Consider the following 14,772-nt stretch of genomic DNA (forward strand, 5'->3'; position numbering starts at 1 on the left):
TGTGAAAATTCTTATTTGGGTCACCACTGATGGGATGTATAATTACATGGGACCATACCACACTCAAACTTCAGTTCAATGAAAAATGAGATGGAACTTCCACAGATTTATTAACTCCCAAAACCAAATTACTGAGTTAGGTGCAGGCTTTGATTTTTTATCAAGAGTAACAGAACATTTCTAACACTGAGTAAAAATCAGTAGTTACTCTCTTATTCTAAGAACAAATGTGGTGTGTCACTGCAGGCATATCATCATGCTCCAAATTATGAAAATGCTCAGCATCAGGATGACATTCTTCTGTCTTCGCACTTGCACACAAACTGTGCCAAACAACATGTGGGATTTGCACAAGTGACTATCATACATGCCAACTGCAGTATCAGCATGTAGGACTCACTACAAGGTTGTTCTATCTATAGTCCTACTTCTTCTACTTCACTGTGTGAGGAATCTGTTTTTATACCTTGTAGAGTTTTGTGGGAGGTACTGTCACCTCTCAACATATGAATCAAGTTTTTGGTTTTGCTTTTCTTTCTAAAAATTGTGCCTAATGTTTAGTGAATGTTGGAACCATATATTATTTGTAGTGACTTGAGAGGTTTTGTGGAGAATAGCTTCCATGTACTATGTGCCATGTTGGTACTGCAAACAGCTGGAAGCAAAACTAGAGCCATTATTTTACCAAGAGCCTGCAGCTCTTACTGTACTTACTAATAATAACACTCTTTTTGGTAAAATATTCCAAAACTAAAATAGTTTCCCATTTACCTATCAAGTTGGGCAATGCTCAGGAGGATGTTACCAGAAGAAGAAGAAAAAAAAGGAACGGCCTTTTACAGGTTAAGTGTGGAACGTTAGATCTCTTAATCAAATAGGTATGTTAGAAAAATTTGAAAAAGGGAAATGGATAGGATGAAATTGAATATGGTACATATTATTGAAGTGTGATAGCAGGAAGAACAGGACTTCTGGGCCAGCCGCGGTGGTCTAGCGGTTCAGGCGCTCAGTCCGGAACCGTGGGACTGCTACGGTCGCAGGTTCGAATCCTGCCTCGGGCATGGATGTGTGTGATGTCCTTAGGTTAGTTAGGTTTAAGTAGTTCTAAGTTCTAGGGGACTGATGACCACAGATGTTAAGTCCCATAGTGCTCAGAGCCATTTGAACTATGACTTCTGGTCAGGTTGGTACAGGATTATAAGTACAAAATCAAATAGGGGTAATGCAGGAAACTGCTATAAGTAGTATAGTGAACACATTACATTAGCCAAGATAGATATGAGGCCAAAATCCACCACAGTAGCACAAATGTATATGCCTATTAGCTCCACAGATGAGGAAGAGAGTGAAGTAACTTATGAGGAGGTAAAAGTAAATATTCAAATAGTTTAGGGAGTCAAAAATTTAACTGAAATGGGGGGACTGGAATTTGATAGTAGGAAAAGAAAGAGGGGAAAAATTTAAGGAGGACATGAAATAAATGAGAAGGTGCCTGCTAGAATTTTCCTCATTATTTGATCTTTGCTTATGTGGAATAGACATGGAGAGTCAGAGGTCTCAGATAGTTTGTGATAGCAAAACATATAAAACTAAAGACACTGGGAAATGTGGGAAGTTGAGGTGATGGGTCCTTGATTAAAGGGCAAAAAGTCCTGTTCTTCCTGCCATCACACTTCAATAATATGTACCATATCCAATTTCATCCTATCCATTTCCCTTTTTTCAAATTTTTCTAATCTGCCTATTTGATTAAGAGATCTAACATTCCACACTTAACCTGTAAGAGGCCTTTTTTTTTTCTTATTCTTCTGGTAACATCCTCCTGAGCAGTGCCCAACTGGATGGGTAAATGGGGGAACTATTTTAGTTTTTGGAATATTTTACGAAGGAGAGTGTTGTTATTAGTAAGTCATACGGTAAGAGCTGCATCCTCTTGGTAAAATAATGGCTCTAGTTTTGCTTCCAGCTATTTACAGTACCAACATGGCACATAGTACATGGATGCTATTCTCCACAAAACCTCCACTGTAGAAGAAATTAAAAAAATCATCATGTCTCTGAAAAGTAAGAACTCTGCAGGGGTTGATAATATATCTAGTAATTTATTGAAATATTCTTGTGTGTGGATTAGGGACATTCTCTATCATATTTTCAATACTTCCCTTCAGGAAGGTGGTGTTCCCAGTAGACTTTTTAAGTATGCCATTGTGAAGCCTCTGTACAAAAAGGGCGATAAAGCTGAACTAACTAACTATTGACCTCTCTCTTTGCTGACAGCTTTCTCCAAAATTCTAGAAAAGCTAATACATGTAAGAATTAATGATCATCCCATAAAGAATGGAGTTCTCAGCAAGAACCAATTTGGCTTTCAGAAGGGCCGTTCAACAGAAGATGCAGTCTATGCACTTGCACATGAAGTCCTAGAAACCTTTAAGGGAAAAAATGCTAGTACTTGGTGTCTTCTGTGATTTATCCAAAGCGTTTGACTGTGTTGATCACCAGATTCTCTTGCAAAAAGCAAAATTAGTAGGAATAAGTGGTGTTTCAGACAATTGGCTAGTCATACCTCCAAGACAGAAAACAAAAAGTTGTCTTGAATAGCTCAGGTGGAGTATGTGATGTTTCCTCACTGTCTGAAAGGAGTTCCATCACCTGTGGAGTGCCTCAGAGCTCAATTTTTAGGCCACTATTATTCTTGATTTTTATAAATGATCTACCATCATGTACAAGCCTGCCATGTAAATTTACATTATCTGCTGATGATACCACAATTTTTATTAACAGTGAAACATATAGAAATCTTGAGGAACTCATTAATCACATACTCTCAGATGTGGTTAATTGGTTCAAGGTGAACGGTCTCTCATTAAATTACAGTAAGACCAGCTTTATTCAGTTCTGTACAAAAAAGAAAAAGAGAGAGAGATAAGTGTGACATGTGGTAATCAGCCAATAGAAAGAATGGAAACAACAAAATTTCTTGGAGTGAACATTGACAAGAAAATGAACTGGTCTTCACATATTATAGATCTCTGTAAGATGCTTAGCTCTGCTACACATGCTTTAAAGGTTGCCACCACATGTGTTGAACCTAACACTGAAAAAGTGACATTATGGCTATTTTCACTCACTCATTGAATACAGTATTATTTTTTGGGGCAACCAGCCATTAGCAAAGAAAATGTTCATTGCACAGAATCGAGCTTTTGTGGATAGCGCCCAAGAGACTCGTGTAGATATAGCTTTCGAAAAGTTAAAATATACACAAAAACATGCCAATATATTTGTTCTCATGTGTTTTGTTTGTAAAAATAGAGATATTTCAACCAAACAGTAATTATCATGAACATAACACATGAAGAATGACATATACATCGAGCATAGAAATTTGAGCTTGGTGCGAAAGGGTGTCCACTACACTGGAATAAAACTCTTCAGTGCTCTTCCTCCTGAAATAAAGACAGAGATTCATAACAAGAGTAAGTTTAGGAAAGCACTAAAAATTTTTCCACTAAAAAAAGCTTTTTACAGTCTAGATGAATTTTTAACTAAATAAATTGTAAAATTTTAATATTATATAATACAAGTTGACATAATGCCACTAAGAATGTTATTTAACTTGAGCTCTGTATATTTGTGTGCTCCATATCTGTTTTCTGTAGTGTTTTAATGATTCTAGGAAATATGTATTTTCTTTTTTCTGTATTGGTGCTCAAAGAATTTATTGTATAAATTTTTATATAACTAATATAATAGAGGGAAACATTCCACGTGGGAAAAATATATCTAAAAACAAAGATGATATATAAAAACAAAGATGAGGTGACTTACCGAACGAAAGCGCTGGCAGGTCGATAGACACACAAACATACACACAAAATTCAAGCTTTCGCAACAAACTGTAGCCTCATCAGGAAAGAGGGAAGGAGAGGGGAAGACGAAAGGAAGTGGGTTTTAAGGGAGAGGGTAAGGAGTCATTCCAATCCCGGGAGCGGAAAGACTTACCTTAGGGGGAAAAAAGGACAGATGTCTGCTTGTGTCTGTATGTGTGGATGGATATGTGCGTGTGTGCGAGTGTATACCTGTCCTTTTTTCCCCCTAAGGTAAGTCTTTCCACTCCCAGGATTGGAATGACTCCTTACCCTCTCCCTTAAAACCCACTTCCTTTCATCTTCCCCTCTCCTTCCCTCTTTCCTGATGAGGCAACAGTTTGTTGCGAAAGCTTGAATTTTGTGTGTATGTTTGTGTTTGTTTTTGTGTCTATCGACCTGCCAGCGCTTTCGTTCGGTAAGTCACCTCATCTTTGTTTTTATATATAATTTTTCCCATGTGGAATGTTTCCTTCTATTATATAAAAACAAAGATGATGTGACTTACCAAACGAAAGCGCTGGCAGGTCGATAGACACACAAACAAACACAAACCGGAGCCATTCCAATCCACACACACACACACACACACACACACACACACACACACACACACACACACACTTTCTCTCTCTCTCTCTCTCTCTCTCTCTCTCTCTCTCTCTCTCTCTCTCTCCTGATGAGGCAACAGTTTGCTGCGAAAGCTTGAATTTTGTGTGTATGTTTGTGTTTGTTTGTGTGTCTATCGACCTGCCAGCGCTTTAGTTTGGTAAGTCACATCATCTTTGTTTTTAGATATATTTTTATATAACTATGTACTCAAATGTCTGTATATGCTACAAGATTATCATATTGTATTTGTAAAAAAACTGACTCGTTCCACGTCCTCGTGAACCCTACACAGTTGGACCTATTGAACACAAAATAAAATCAATCAATTCATCAATAGGCATGAAGGTTGTAGCAAATTCTAGACAATAATTTGAACTAGTACAAAAACTACTAATTACTTGTAAATAAGTGTTTAATGATTTTTTTGTTCATTACTAGGGCCTTCTGTGGGCACTAACATGCATACACTCGAGTTACGGAAGTGTGCCCCAAGTGAAGATGCCTCATACATATGCAGATCATCCTGTAACTGAGCTTGGAATTATGGGTGCAATAAGCCTCTGCTTAACATTTGTAAACATTGTATGCATTTTTGCTTCTGCCATTGTCGTACTCAGGGTAAGGTGCACTTGTTTCTTATTTCCACTTATCTGACTGCAGGTTTAATAAAATTTTATGAATCTTGTAGTTCTTATTACTACACAAATATGATAAAATCTATTAATCAGCTTAAATGCAATAGTTTTGCAGATCGTCACTTGGGCATAAAATATTCGGAGAATTTTTAAAATTTTTGACAACTGTCATAATACCTCACATGTCTTTTATTTTAGTTATGTGCCATTTATAAATCAGACATCCAGTGTTGAAAACATATTTTGAGTTCATCAGTTCAATAAATGTATTGAGAATTGTAAACTGAAATCTCTGGAGTAATGTTGTCTACATGTGTATTGAAATACTTTACAAAATCATGTACATTATAGTGCCAATATTTCTTCTGAAATTCTAGTTGATAAAATGCGAACTAGATAGTGACCCCTTGATATTGAAAGTAATAGAGAATGTAATAGGTTGTCACATCCAACAGGCAGTAGACTGCTTAAAAAATTGCAATATGTGCTTATTGTTAAGTGGCAAGTCACTAGATACGGTACCATTAAAGCAGAAAAGGGGACACACAAAATAATGAGTGGGAGACAAACTGAGAATTGGTGAATAACCATCAAAATTAATTATGGATAAACAGAAAATGCTCTAACGTGCCAAGATATGGTAGTGGGAAAAGGAGAGAAAAAAGAATGTTGCAAGTTAAATGTATAAAGAAAATGAATAAACTCAAAAGTAAAACAGAATACAAATCACTTTTAATTGCATATGGAGTGTCCCGCATTTTTTGTTCTTCACTTATATCCATTTCTGCACTATCTTTCAGTGTATGTCATTCTATCCCTTCCCATATTTCCAAACTTCAAATTTTCACAGTTTGGCTGCTCATCTTTCCCATCTGCTCTGTCCCAGTCATTGTGCTCTCCCATTTCTACATAATTCTGAGAGGTGTGTCTCAGCTAAGAAAAAGTCCTCAGTTCCAGTTATTATGTATAAAATTAAAAAGTGTACTTAATTGCCTCATCTGTATTACTCAAAACAATTTATCTTGCACAAATTAAAGATGTATTTTCTTTCTTATGTAGTTGAAGGCAGTTGCACCAAGTACCTCTGCAGCCCAAAAGAAGTTCTGGACTCATGATGTGAAGTTAGCACAGGAGTATGACAGGACAAACTATGGTGATGAAGCAAAAGCCCTAGGCAGGAAGTTAGTCCTTAACAAAATGCTTTGTTGAAAGTAGTCATTAGATTTCATATTGCTGAGTATGTTGATTCTCTCTGACATCTTGCAGGTTGGTTAATGATATTGCTAAGGTTTCTGGAGGTCACAGAAGAACTTCCACTGACATCCGAGCACTTGCAGGTTTAAATCTGTTTCACAGGGGTGCAGATGTGAGTAAAAAATATTGTTTCAAAATAATTGCTGTGTTAAACTAGGTGGTGATTGAGATATTTTTATTGGTTCCATAAGTTACCTTTTGTACACCTATGTACTTCTAATGTAGGACTTGGCATTATGTTTGCAATCAAGACAGTATACCAGGTATTTCAGAAGAGTATTGGGATTTTAAGGCTCTATATCATTTATTACATTCAGCTTAAATTATACAATGCTGGCCACTGTAAATGCAACACCCTGAAGGAAGCATCCGAATCAAGTGAAATTTACACCATGGGTTTGCAGCGATGAGATATGCAACTGATTAGAATTTCAGCGCAGACGCACATCACACGCGCCTGTGGCGCCACCTCATAGCACAATTTAAGGCTTGGCGATTTCAACGAGTGTACGTTCGGCACGTGTGTTTACCTTGTGGTTGTTTCACAAGACGATCAGTTATGCCTCGTAGACAACAGCGAACATTGTTTGATCAAGTATCCGAGTTCGACAGAGGAAGGATAGTGGCTTACTGAGATTGTGGATTATCATACAGAGAAATCGCTAGTCGTGTTGGACGAAACCAAACAACTGTAATGCGGATATGTGACCATTGGATGCAGGAGGGTACGACGGACCAACGTGGTCGATCGCATTCACCTCGGTGCACCACTGCACGTGCTGATAGGCAAATTGTGCACATGGCAGTGACGGATCGCTCAGTGACATCCCAAACCATAGCACATTGCGTCTGTAACGCATCATCCAGTGTCTGCGCGTACCATTCGACGCCGTTTACAGCAGAGTGGTCTGTCCGCAAGACGTCCATTGCTTCGTCTACAATTGACGCAGAACCACAGACGTCTCCGCCAATGGTGTGATGACAGACGGATGTGGACGGCAGAATGGAATGACGTTGTCTTTACTGACGAGGCACGCTTCTGTCTGCAGCACCACGATGGTCAGATTCGAGTGTGGAGACACCGTGGAGAGAGGATGCTGGACAGCTGCATTATGCACCGCCACACTGGTCTTGCAACGGGTATTATGGTATGAGGCGGTATTGGATATTACTCTCGCACGCCTCTAGTACGCATTGCTGGTACTTTAAATAGCCGGCGCTACATATCCGAGGTGCTGGAGCCAGTTGTCCTCCCTTACCTTCAGGGCTCGGCCACAGCCATATTTCAACAGGATAATGTGCGACCACACGTGGCACGCATTGTCCAAAGGTTCTTCGTCAATAAACAGATTGAATTGCTTCCCTGGCTGGCTCGCTCTCCGGATCTTTCGCCGATAGAAAACATGTGATCCACGGTTGCTCAACGAGTGACCCAGATTACATCCCCAGCTGCCACACCAGATGATCTTTGGCAACGTGTGGAAGCTGCTTGGGCTGCTGTACCCCAGGAACACATCCAACATCTCTTTGACTCAATACCGAGATGTGTGGCAGCGGTGATTTCCAACAATGGCGGCTACTCTGGCTACTGGTTCTGGCAGGAACCACATGTCACAGACGTCTGTAAACGTAATCATTTGATACTTGGTCAACATGGTATCTACAAAATAAATTTTGTTGTGCTACCTCTTGTCTTTCTTGGTGTTGCATTTACGGTGGCCAGCAGTGTATATAATACATCAACTCAGTTTTGTTTGTATAGCTGCATGCAAATGCTTTTCATATATCTGCCATCACAAAGTACCAGTAGCAAAGATGCAACTAGTGAACAGAAAGCTTTTCGTGTTTCACAATGCCATCTTCAGTGATGAACTGACATCACTGAAGATGACATTTCACCTAAGTGCAAATATGAGCACACACAGTGTGTATATCTAGTTGTCAGCAAATGCCACAAAATGGTTAAGTTGCAACAAGTCTCCCCTATTTTTTGTGCCATATCCTGGAGGAAAGTTTATGGGCTTTCCTTTTACTGTGATGCAACTGTAAGTGGTGTTTCTTATCTTGACTCACTAGAACTGTGGCTCTTTCCTCAAATGGAAAAAGTTGAACCACAGAATTTAATTTGGCAGCAGGAGGGAACACTGCCTCACTGGATGAGCACATGATAGGTTAAACACCTTATCTGAATGTTGCATTGGCTGCAGAGGCCCAGATGATAGAGCTTATTCCTCATGGCTTCGACATTCACCTGATTTGATGACATACGATTTTTACTTTTTGAAGTTCATAAAGGATCACTTGCCTCCTCTACTGACTGACCTACCCAACTTATAAACAAGATTGAAGCAGTTGTTGCAACAGTTACATCAGGTTTGGGAAGAACTTACCTATTGACTTGATGTTTGTTGTGTGAAGAATGGTGCTCACATTGAACATGTGTAAGAAAAACGTTTCAGGAACTCTTTCATTTGATATGTTCCTTATGTAAGAAATGCTACAAAGCCTTAAAACTTTGATATTCATTTTGAAACACCTTGTGTACATATAGTAGCTTACACCATAAATACATATAACAGCTTGTACAGTTATCATTGCTGCCTCTGTATCATGGGGTCCCGGGTTTGATTCCCGGTTGGGTTGGGGATTTTCTCTGCCCAGGGACTGGGTGTTTGTGTTGTCGCCATCATTTCATGATGATGATGATGATGATGATGATAACATTATTTAACAGTTACATTGCAGACCCATACACATTCCCTGATACACTTACACATAGAATAACTTATCTGAAACCTAAAGATCAAGCAGACACAGCAAACCCAGCTAAATATCGCCCCATAACATACCTACCAACAATATACAAAATATTAACTTCAGTCATTACACAGAAATTAATGACACATACAACACAGAACAAAATTATAAATGAAGAACAAAAAGGCTGTTGCAAAGGAGCACGAGGATGTAAAGAGCAACTGATAATAGATGCAGAGGTGACATATCAAGTTAAAACTAAACAAAGGTCGCTACACTACATGTACATTGATTACCAAAAAGCTTTTGATAGTGTACCCCACTCATGGTTACTACAAATATTGGAAATATACAAAGTAGATCCTAAATTGATACAGTTCCTAAACATAGTAATGAAAAATTGGAAAACCACACTTAATATCCAAACAAATTCAAATAATATCACATCACAGCCAATACAGATTAAGCGTGGAATATACCAAGGAGACTCATTAAGTCCTTTCTGGTTCTGTCTTGCTCTCAACCCACTATCCAACATGCTAAATAATACAAATTATGGATATAATATTACTGGAACATACCCATACAAAATCACACATTTGCTGTACATGGATGATCTAAAACTATTGGCAGCAACAAATCAACAACTCAACCAATTACTAAAGATAACAGAAGTACTCTGCAATGATATAAATATGGCTTTTGGAACAGACAAATGTGAGAAAAATAGCATTGTCAAGGGAAAACGCACTAAACAAGAAGATTACATATTGGATAGCCACAGCGACTGCATAGAAGCGATGGAAAAAACAGATGCCTATAAATATCTAGGATACAGACAAAAAATAGGAATAGATAATACAAATATTAAAGAACAACTAAAAGAAAAATATAGACAAAGACTAACAAAAATACTGAAAACAGAATTGACAGCAAGAAACAAGACAAAAGCTATAAATACTTACGCTATACCAATATTGACCTACTCATTTGGAGTAGTGAAATGGAGTAACACAGACCTAGAAGCACTCAATACACTTACAGGATCACAATGCCACAAATATAGAATACATCACATCATTCAGCAACAGAAAGATTCACATTAAGCAGAAAGGAAGGAGGAAGGAGATTTATTGATATAAAAAACCTACATTATGGACAGGTAGACAATTTAAGAAAATTCTTTCTAGAACGAGCAGAAACTAGCAAAATACACAAAGCAATCACTCATATAAATACATTGGCTACACCACTGCAATTTCATAACCACTTCTACAACCCTTTAGATCACATAACATCAACAGATACGAAGAAAGTAATTTGGAAAAAGAAAACAGTACATGGTAAGCACCCGTATCATCTGACACAGCCATACATCGATCAAGACGCATCCAACACATGGCTAAGAAAAGGCAATATATACAGTGAGGCAGAAGGATTCATGATTGCAATACAGGATCAAACAATAAACACCAGATATTACAGTAAGCATATTATTAAAGATCCCAATACCACAACAGATAAATGCAGACTTTGCAAACAACAAATAGAAACAGTAGATCACATCACAAGCTGGTGTACAATATTAGCAAATACAGAACACCCCAGAAGACATGACAATGTAGCAAAAATAATACATCAACAACTTGCCATACAACATAAACTAATAAAATAACACGTTCCCACATGCAAGTATGCACCACAAAATGTACTGGAGAATGATGAATACAAATTATACTGGAACAGAACCATTATAACAGATAAAACAACACCACATAACAAACCTGACATCATACTCACCAATAAAAAGAAGTCATTAACACAACTAATCGAAATATCCATACCCAATACAACAAATATACAAAAGAAAACAGGAGAAAAAATTGAAAAATACATCCAACTGGTTGTGGAAATCAAGGATATGTGGCATCAGGATAAAGTTGACATTATACCAATTATACTATCAACTACAGGAGTCATACCACACAATATCCACCAGTACATCAATGCAATACAGCTACATCCAAACTTGTATATACAACTATAGAAATCCGTAATTATTGACACTTGTTCAATTACCCGAAAGTTCCTAAATGCAATGTAACATGTACCGTACAGTTAAAAGGAAGTGACGCTTGATCAAGGTCCGCGTCACTTTCCATTTTTGACCAGACATAACGTCTGAAAAAAGAAAGAATAATAATAACAACAATTAATAATTATCATTTGTGACAGTGGCTTGATTGGGCTGTGTACGAATTGGGCTGTGTACGGGCACTGATGATGACACAGTTGAGTGTCCCACAAACCAAACATTATCATCACCTTGTGCAGTATATACACAATTTTACATAACCCACAATGATTCACAATATATCTGATTTACAGCATTAGCATTTTAAAAAATACAATTTTGTGACACAATATTATCTTTGATTGTGTGTGAGTGGTTCTAATTCTAGTTTAATTTCTAATGTGGGATATAAAATTTATCACTCGTAGAGTAAAATTTTTCTGACTGACTGCTCATGTACTCAGCTACAATATAGAATTCTTCTTCTATTTAAAACCTTTTTAGAGTTACGGGGAAATCTTCTCCATTTTGTAGTTTTATAATTCTCTTGGAAATGCTTGTATTAACTTGACAGTGTATTTTGCTCCTTTTTCAAATATCATTAGTGTATGTAAGATGTATGGCAGTTGTTTTCTGTTCCTTGTGGTATAGGGATAAACAGCGTCATTGGTCTCCAGTTAAGCGAGATTTCATAATGCAGACACAATGGTCTTGAATATATGCGACAATAGGAATCTCAAAATGTTAACATATCTGAAACAATTTCTACAAGATTATTCTTGCTTCTTTTTTAATATAATTAAAATTGCCTTCTTGTGCAATATGAATATTCTGTTTATTCCTGTGATGGTATGTTTCATGCATACTGTGATTCAGTATCGCATATATAGCTCAAAAAATCCATTATGGTGTCTAAGAGGTCTTGATATGCAGTCTTAGTGTGCTGTTTCGTTAGGAAAATCACTGAGCTTAGCTTATTCGAAACAGTATTTATCTGCTGTTTCCAAGTTAGCTCATTGTCAATTGTTATAACTCAAAGTTTAAATGAAGCTACTTCTTCTAGTCTTTTCAATCTAAAAACATTCATGTTTTCTTCTTTTTGATTGTTATTGAAAACCATGTACATAGTTTTTTTCAGATTATTAATTAGCTCATTTTCTGTGAGCCATCTTCCTGTGTTATTGACTGATATGAAAGCATTTTTCTCAGTTGCTTCAAAATTGTTGGAAATGCATTAGCACAGTCATATTATCTGCATACTACATTTTATTTTCATTATCATATTTTTGTACATTATATACAAACAAATTTAACAGGATAGGTCTTATTACAGATCCTTGAGGTACAGCATACACCACACTTCTAACTTTTGATATGTATAATTTGGTAATGCCTACATAATACCATATGTTAATCAGATACAATGTTATCTAGCCTGCTGCATGTTCACAGATACTAGTATTCTCTAGTTTCTTTATTAAGACTATATAGCTGTGTCAATTGCCTTGGATAAGTCAAGTAAGTCTCCAGATACAACAATACTGTTGACCTAGATCTGTACAGTTAATTCCATTAATGATTAATTTGCTGTTTCTGTTGATTTCCTTTTCTGTATTCATGCTGTACTGGAGTTATTAAGTTATGCTTTTCCATGTAGCAGTTAGTCTGTTCAGTGTGATCATTTCTAATTTTTTCGAGAAGCCTGGTATAAAAGATACTGGTCTGTAATTATTAGAATAATCATTCTTTCCCTATCATACATAGTAAATTAATTTAAGCTGATCAGGAATACTCCTCAGAATGAGCAGTTGATAATATCCAATAGTGGCGTAATTATTTATGCTATTGTGTCACAAAGTTAATAACAGTTATATAAAAGTTCTATGCTTACATACTCTGTACCTAATAACTAGAAAATGTTGCTTTGTGATATACAGATCCGAAGGCAATCACATTTTAGTACAATGTACAACCAATGTACTTGGTCACCTACAGCATTAAGGGAAACTGTTCAGCAAGCATCACTTCAAGACTTGTATGGCATTTCATATGCTTCACCTTCCAGTCCAAAAGTTACAATTACAGGTAGTATAAAAGTTTTACTCTTATTTAACAATAGGCTAAAATTTCATTTTGTGAGATTAATTGAAGAATTAAAAAATTTAACACACAAGTAGCACACTCTTGCATTTCTGAGAAGTTAGGTACCTGTAGTGGTAATTTTTTTTAACACGCTTACCTTAATACAAACTGTGATGATTACATTGGCTTTCAGACACCAGTGAATGTGTCAGATGTACATTTCATTCATTCACTCATTTTGCAAATATCACTACACAGAAAAAAAATTATTTGTATGAGTACTTCAGTAGGTATTCATAATTGGACAAGAGATGAATAAAAATTTTCCCCCCTACCCAGTGACAGGATCTTAATGGAAAATTGAAAAGCTTTTAGGGCATCATGAAGTAATGTATGGCTTATATTTAGGTAAATTTCATAATGTGTCCGAACACTAATGTTAATGGTAGAGTACAAATGTGTGGCAGACCAGTATTCAAATGCAGACCTTTCTTTCATGATTAATGAATTTACTGACTGATACATCCAAGTTCAGCTCTCTCTCTCTCTCTCTCTCTCTCTCTCTACACTTCTTAACAGTTCTACATCAGCAAGTACACACTCACACTTACCAAACTTGACACATACACACTCAAATAACTGGATGTATCAGTGCTTCTGAAAGAAGAAAGAAAATGGATTTTGGATAAAAGGTTCAGCCACAGACTATTGGGGACAGTTTCCCAAATGAATCTTTCCCTCTTCAGAGTGGCAGCATATGTGCCTTTTTGAAACTCCCTAGTAGATTTAAACTATTTGCTCAGCATCTAGTCTCACACCTGGAAAGTTAGAAAATTATGAGAGAAGTTCTGGCAGAAGTGAAGCTTTTAGGGTTTCTGGATAGCTCATTTAATACAAAAATTGCCCACAATAAGTAAGTTTCCTGGTTGGTCTTATATTGAAATTGTATGCCAGACTGCAGCTCCCACATTCAGTCTGGAATCAGTAAAGATTTATGCAATAAGGAGCCATTTGGTTCTTACTGGCTAGTGAATATGTTATTCATGTCATTTTATAGAAAATTTATGGTTACTGTCTTGCTGTGGGAATGGAATTTATAACTATCAGCTCTGGCTATTCACCTTCAGTGGTCTTATAATCAGCTGCATTGGACCACTCTCCTGGTAGTAATGGGTTGGAATAACTTTCATGAAAGAACATACACTATGCTGCAGCACGCAGTTTTCAGTTCCTTCACATTTATTGAAACACATTTTCAATTTCTGATATGTAGCTTTTTAATAGTCAAGAATCTCAGTATTTAAACCAAATGGGTAAGTTAATAGTGTTGCATTTCATTGGTGGTATACTCCTGATGGGTATAAATCTACTATTCTGGCTCTTGAGAGATGGGAGTATGTAAGGGAGGATCTATGCCAGCTTTCTGACATTTCTACAGGATAATGATGGAGTGATCAATTCTTAGTTAATTCTGCAAAGGACAGGCTAC

The 14,772-nt window shown here is 36.9% G+C and overlaps 1 protein-coding gene across 1 annotated transcript in view; it reads left to right on the top strand.

Annotated features, from left to right (window-relative positions):
* LOC124789763 overlaps positions 1 to 14,772 on the top strand; it is a 239,477-nt gene that overhangs the window by 179,421 nt on the left and 45,284 nt on the right. The window contains exons 9-12 of the mRNA XM_047257218.1: positions 4,920 to 5,099; positions 6,176 to 6,297; positions 6,383 to 6,482; positions 13,139 to 13,286. Of these exons, the coding sequence (XP_047113174.1) occupies positions 4,920 to 5,099; positions 6,176 to 6,297; positions 6,383 to 6,482; positions 13,139 to 13,286 (550 nt within the window). The remainder of the gene's footprint in view (positions 1 to 4,919; positions 5,100 to 6,175; positions 6,298 to 6,382; positions 6,483 to 13,138; positions 13,287 to 14,772) is intronic.

Source organism: Schistocerca piceifrons, chromosome 3 (genome assembly GCF_021461385.2).
Source record: "Schistocerca piceifrons isolate TAMUIC-IGC-003096 chromosome 3, iqSchPice1.1, whole genome shotgun sequence".
In the NCBI taxonomy this organism is placed as follows: domain Eukaryota; kingdom Metazoa; phylum Arthropoda; class Insecta; order Orthoptera; family Acrididae; genus Schistocerca; species Schistocerca piceifrons.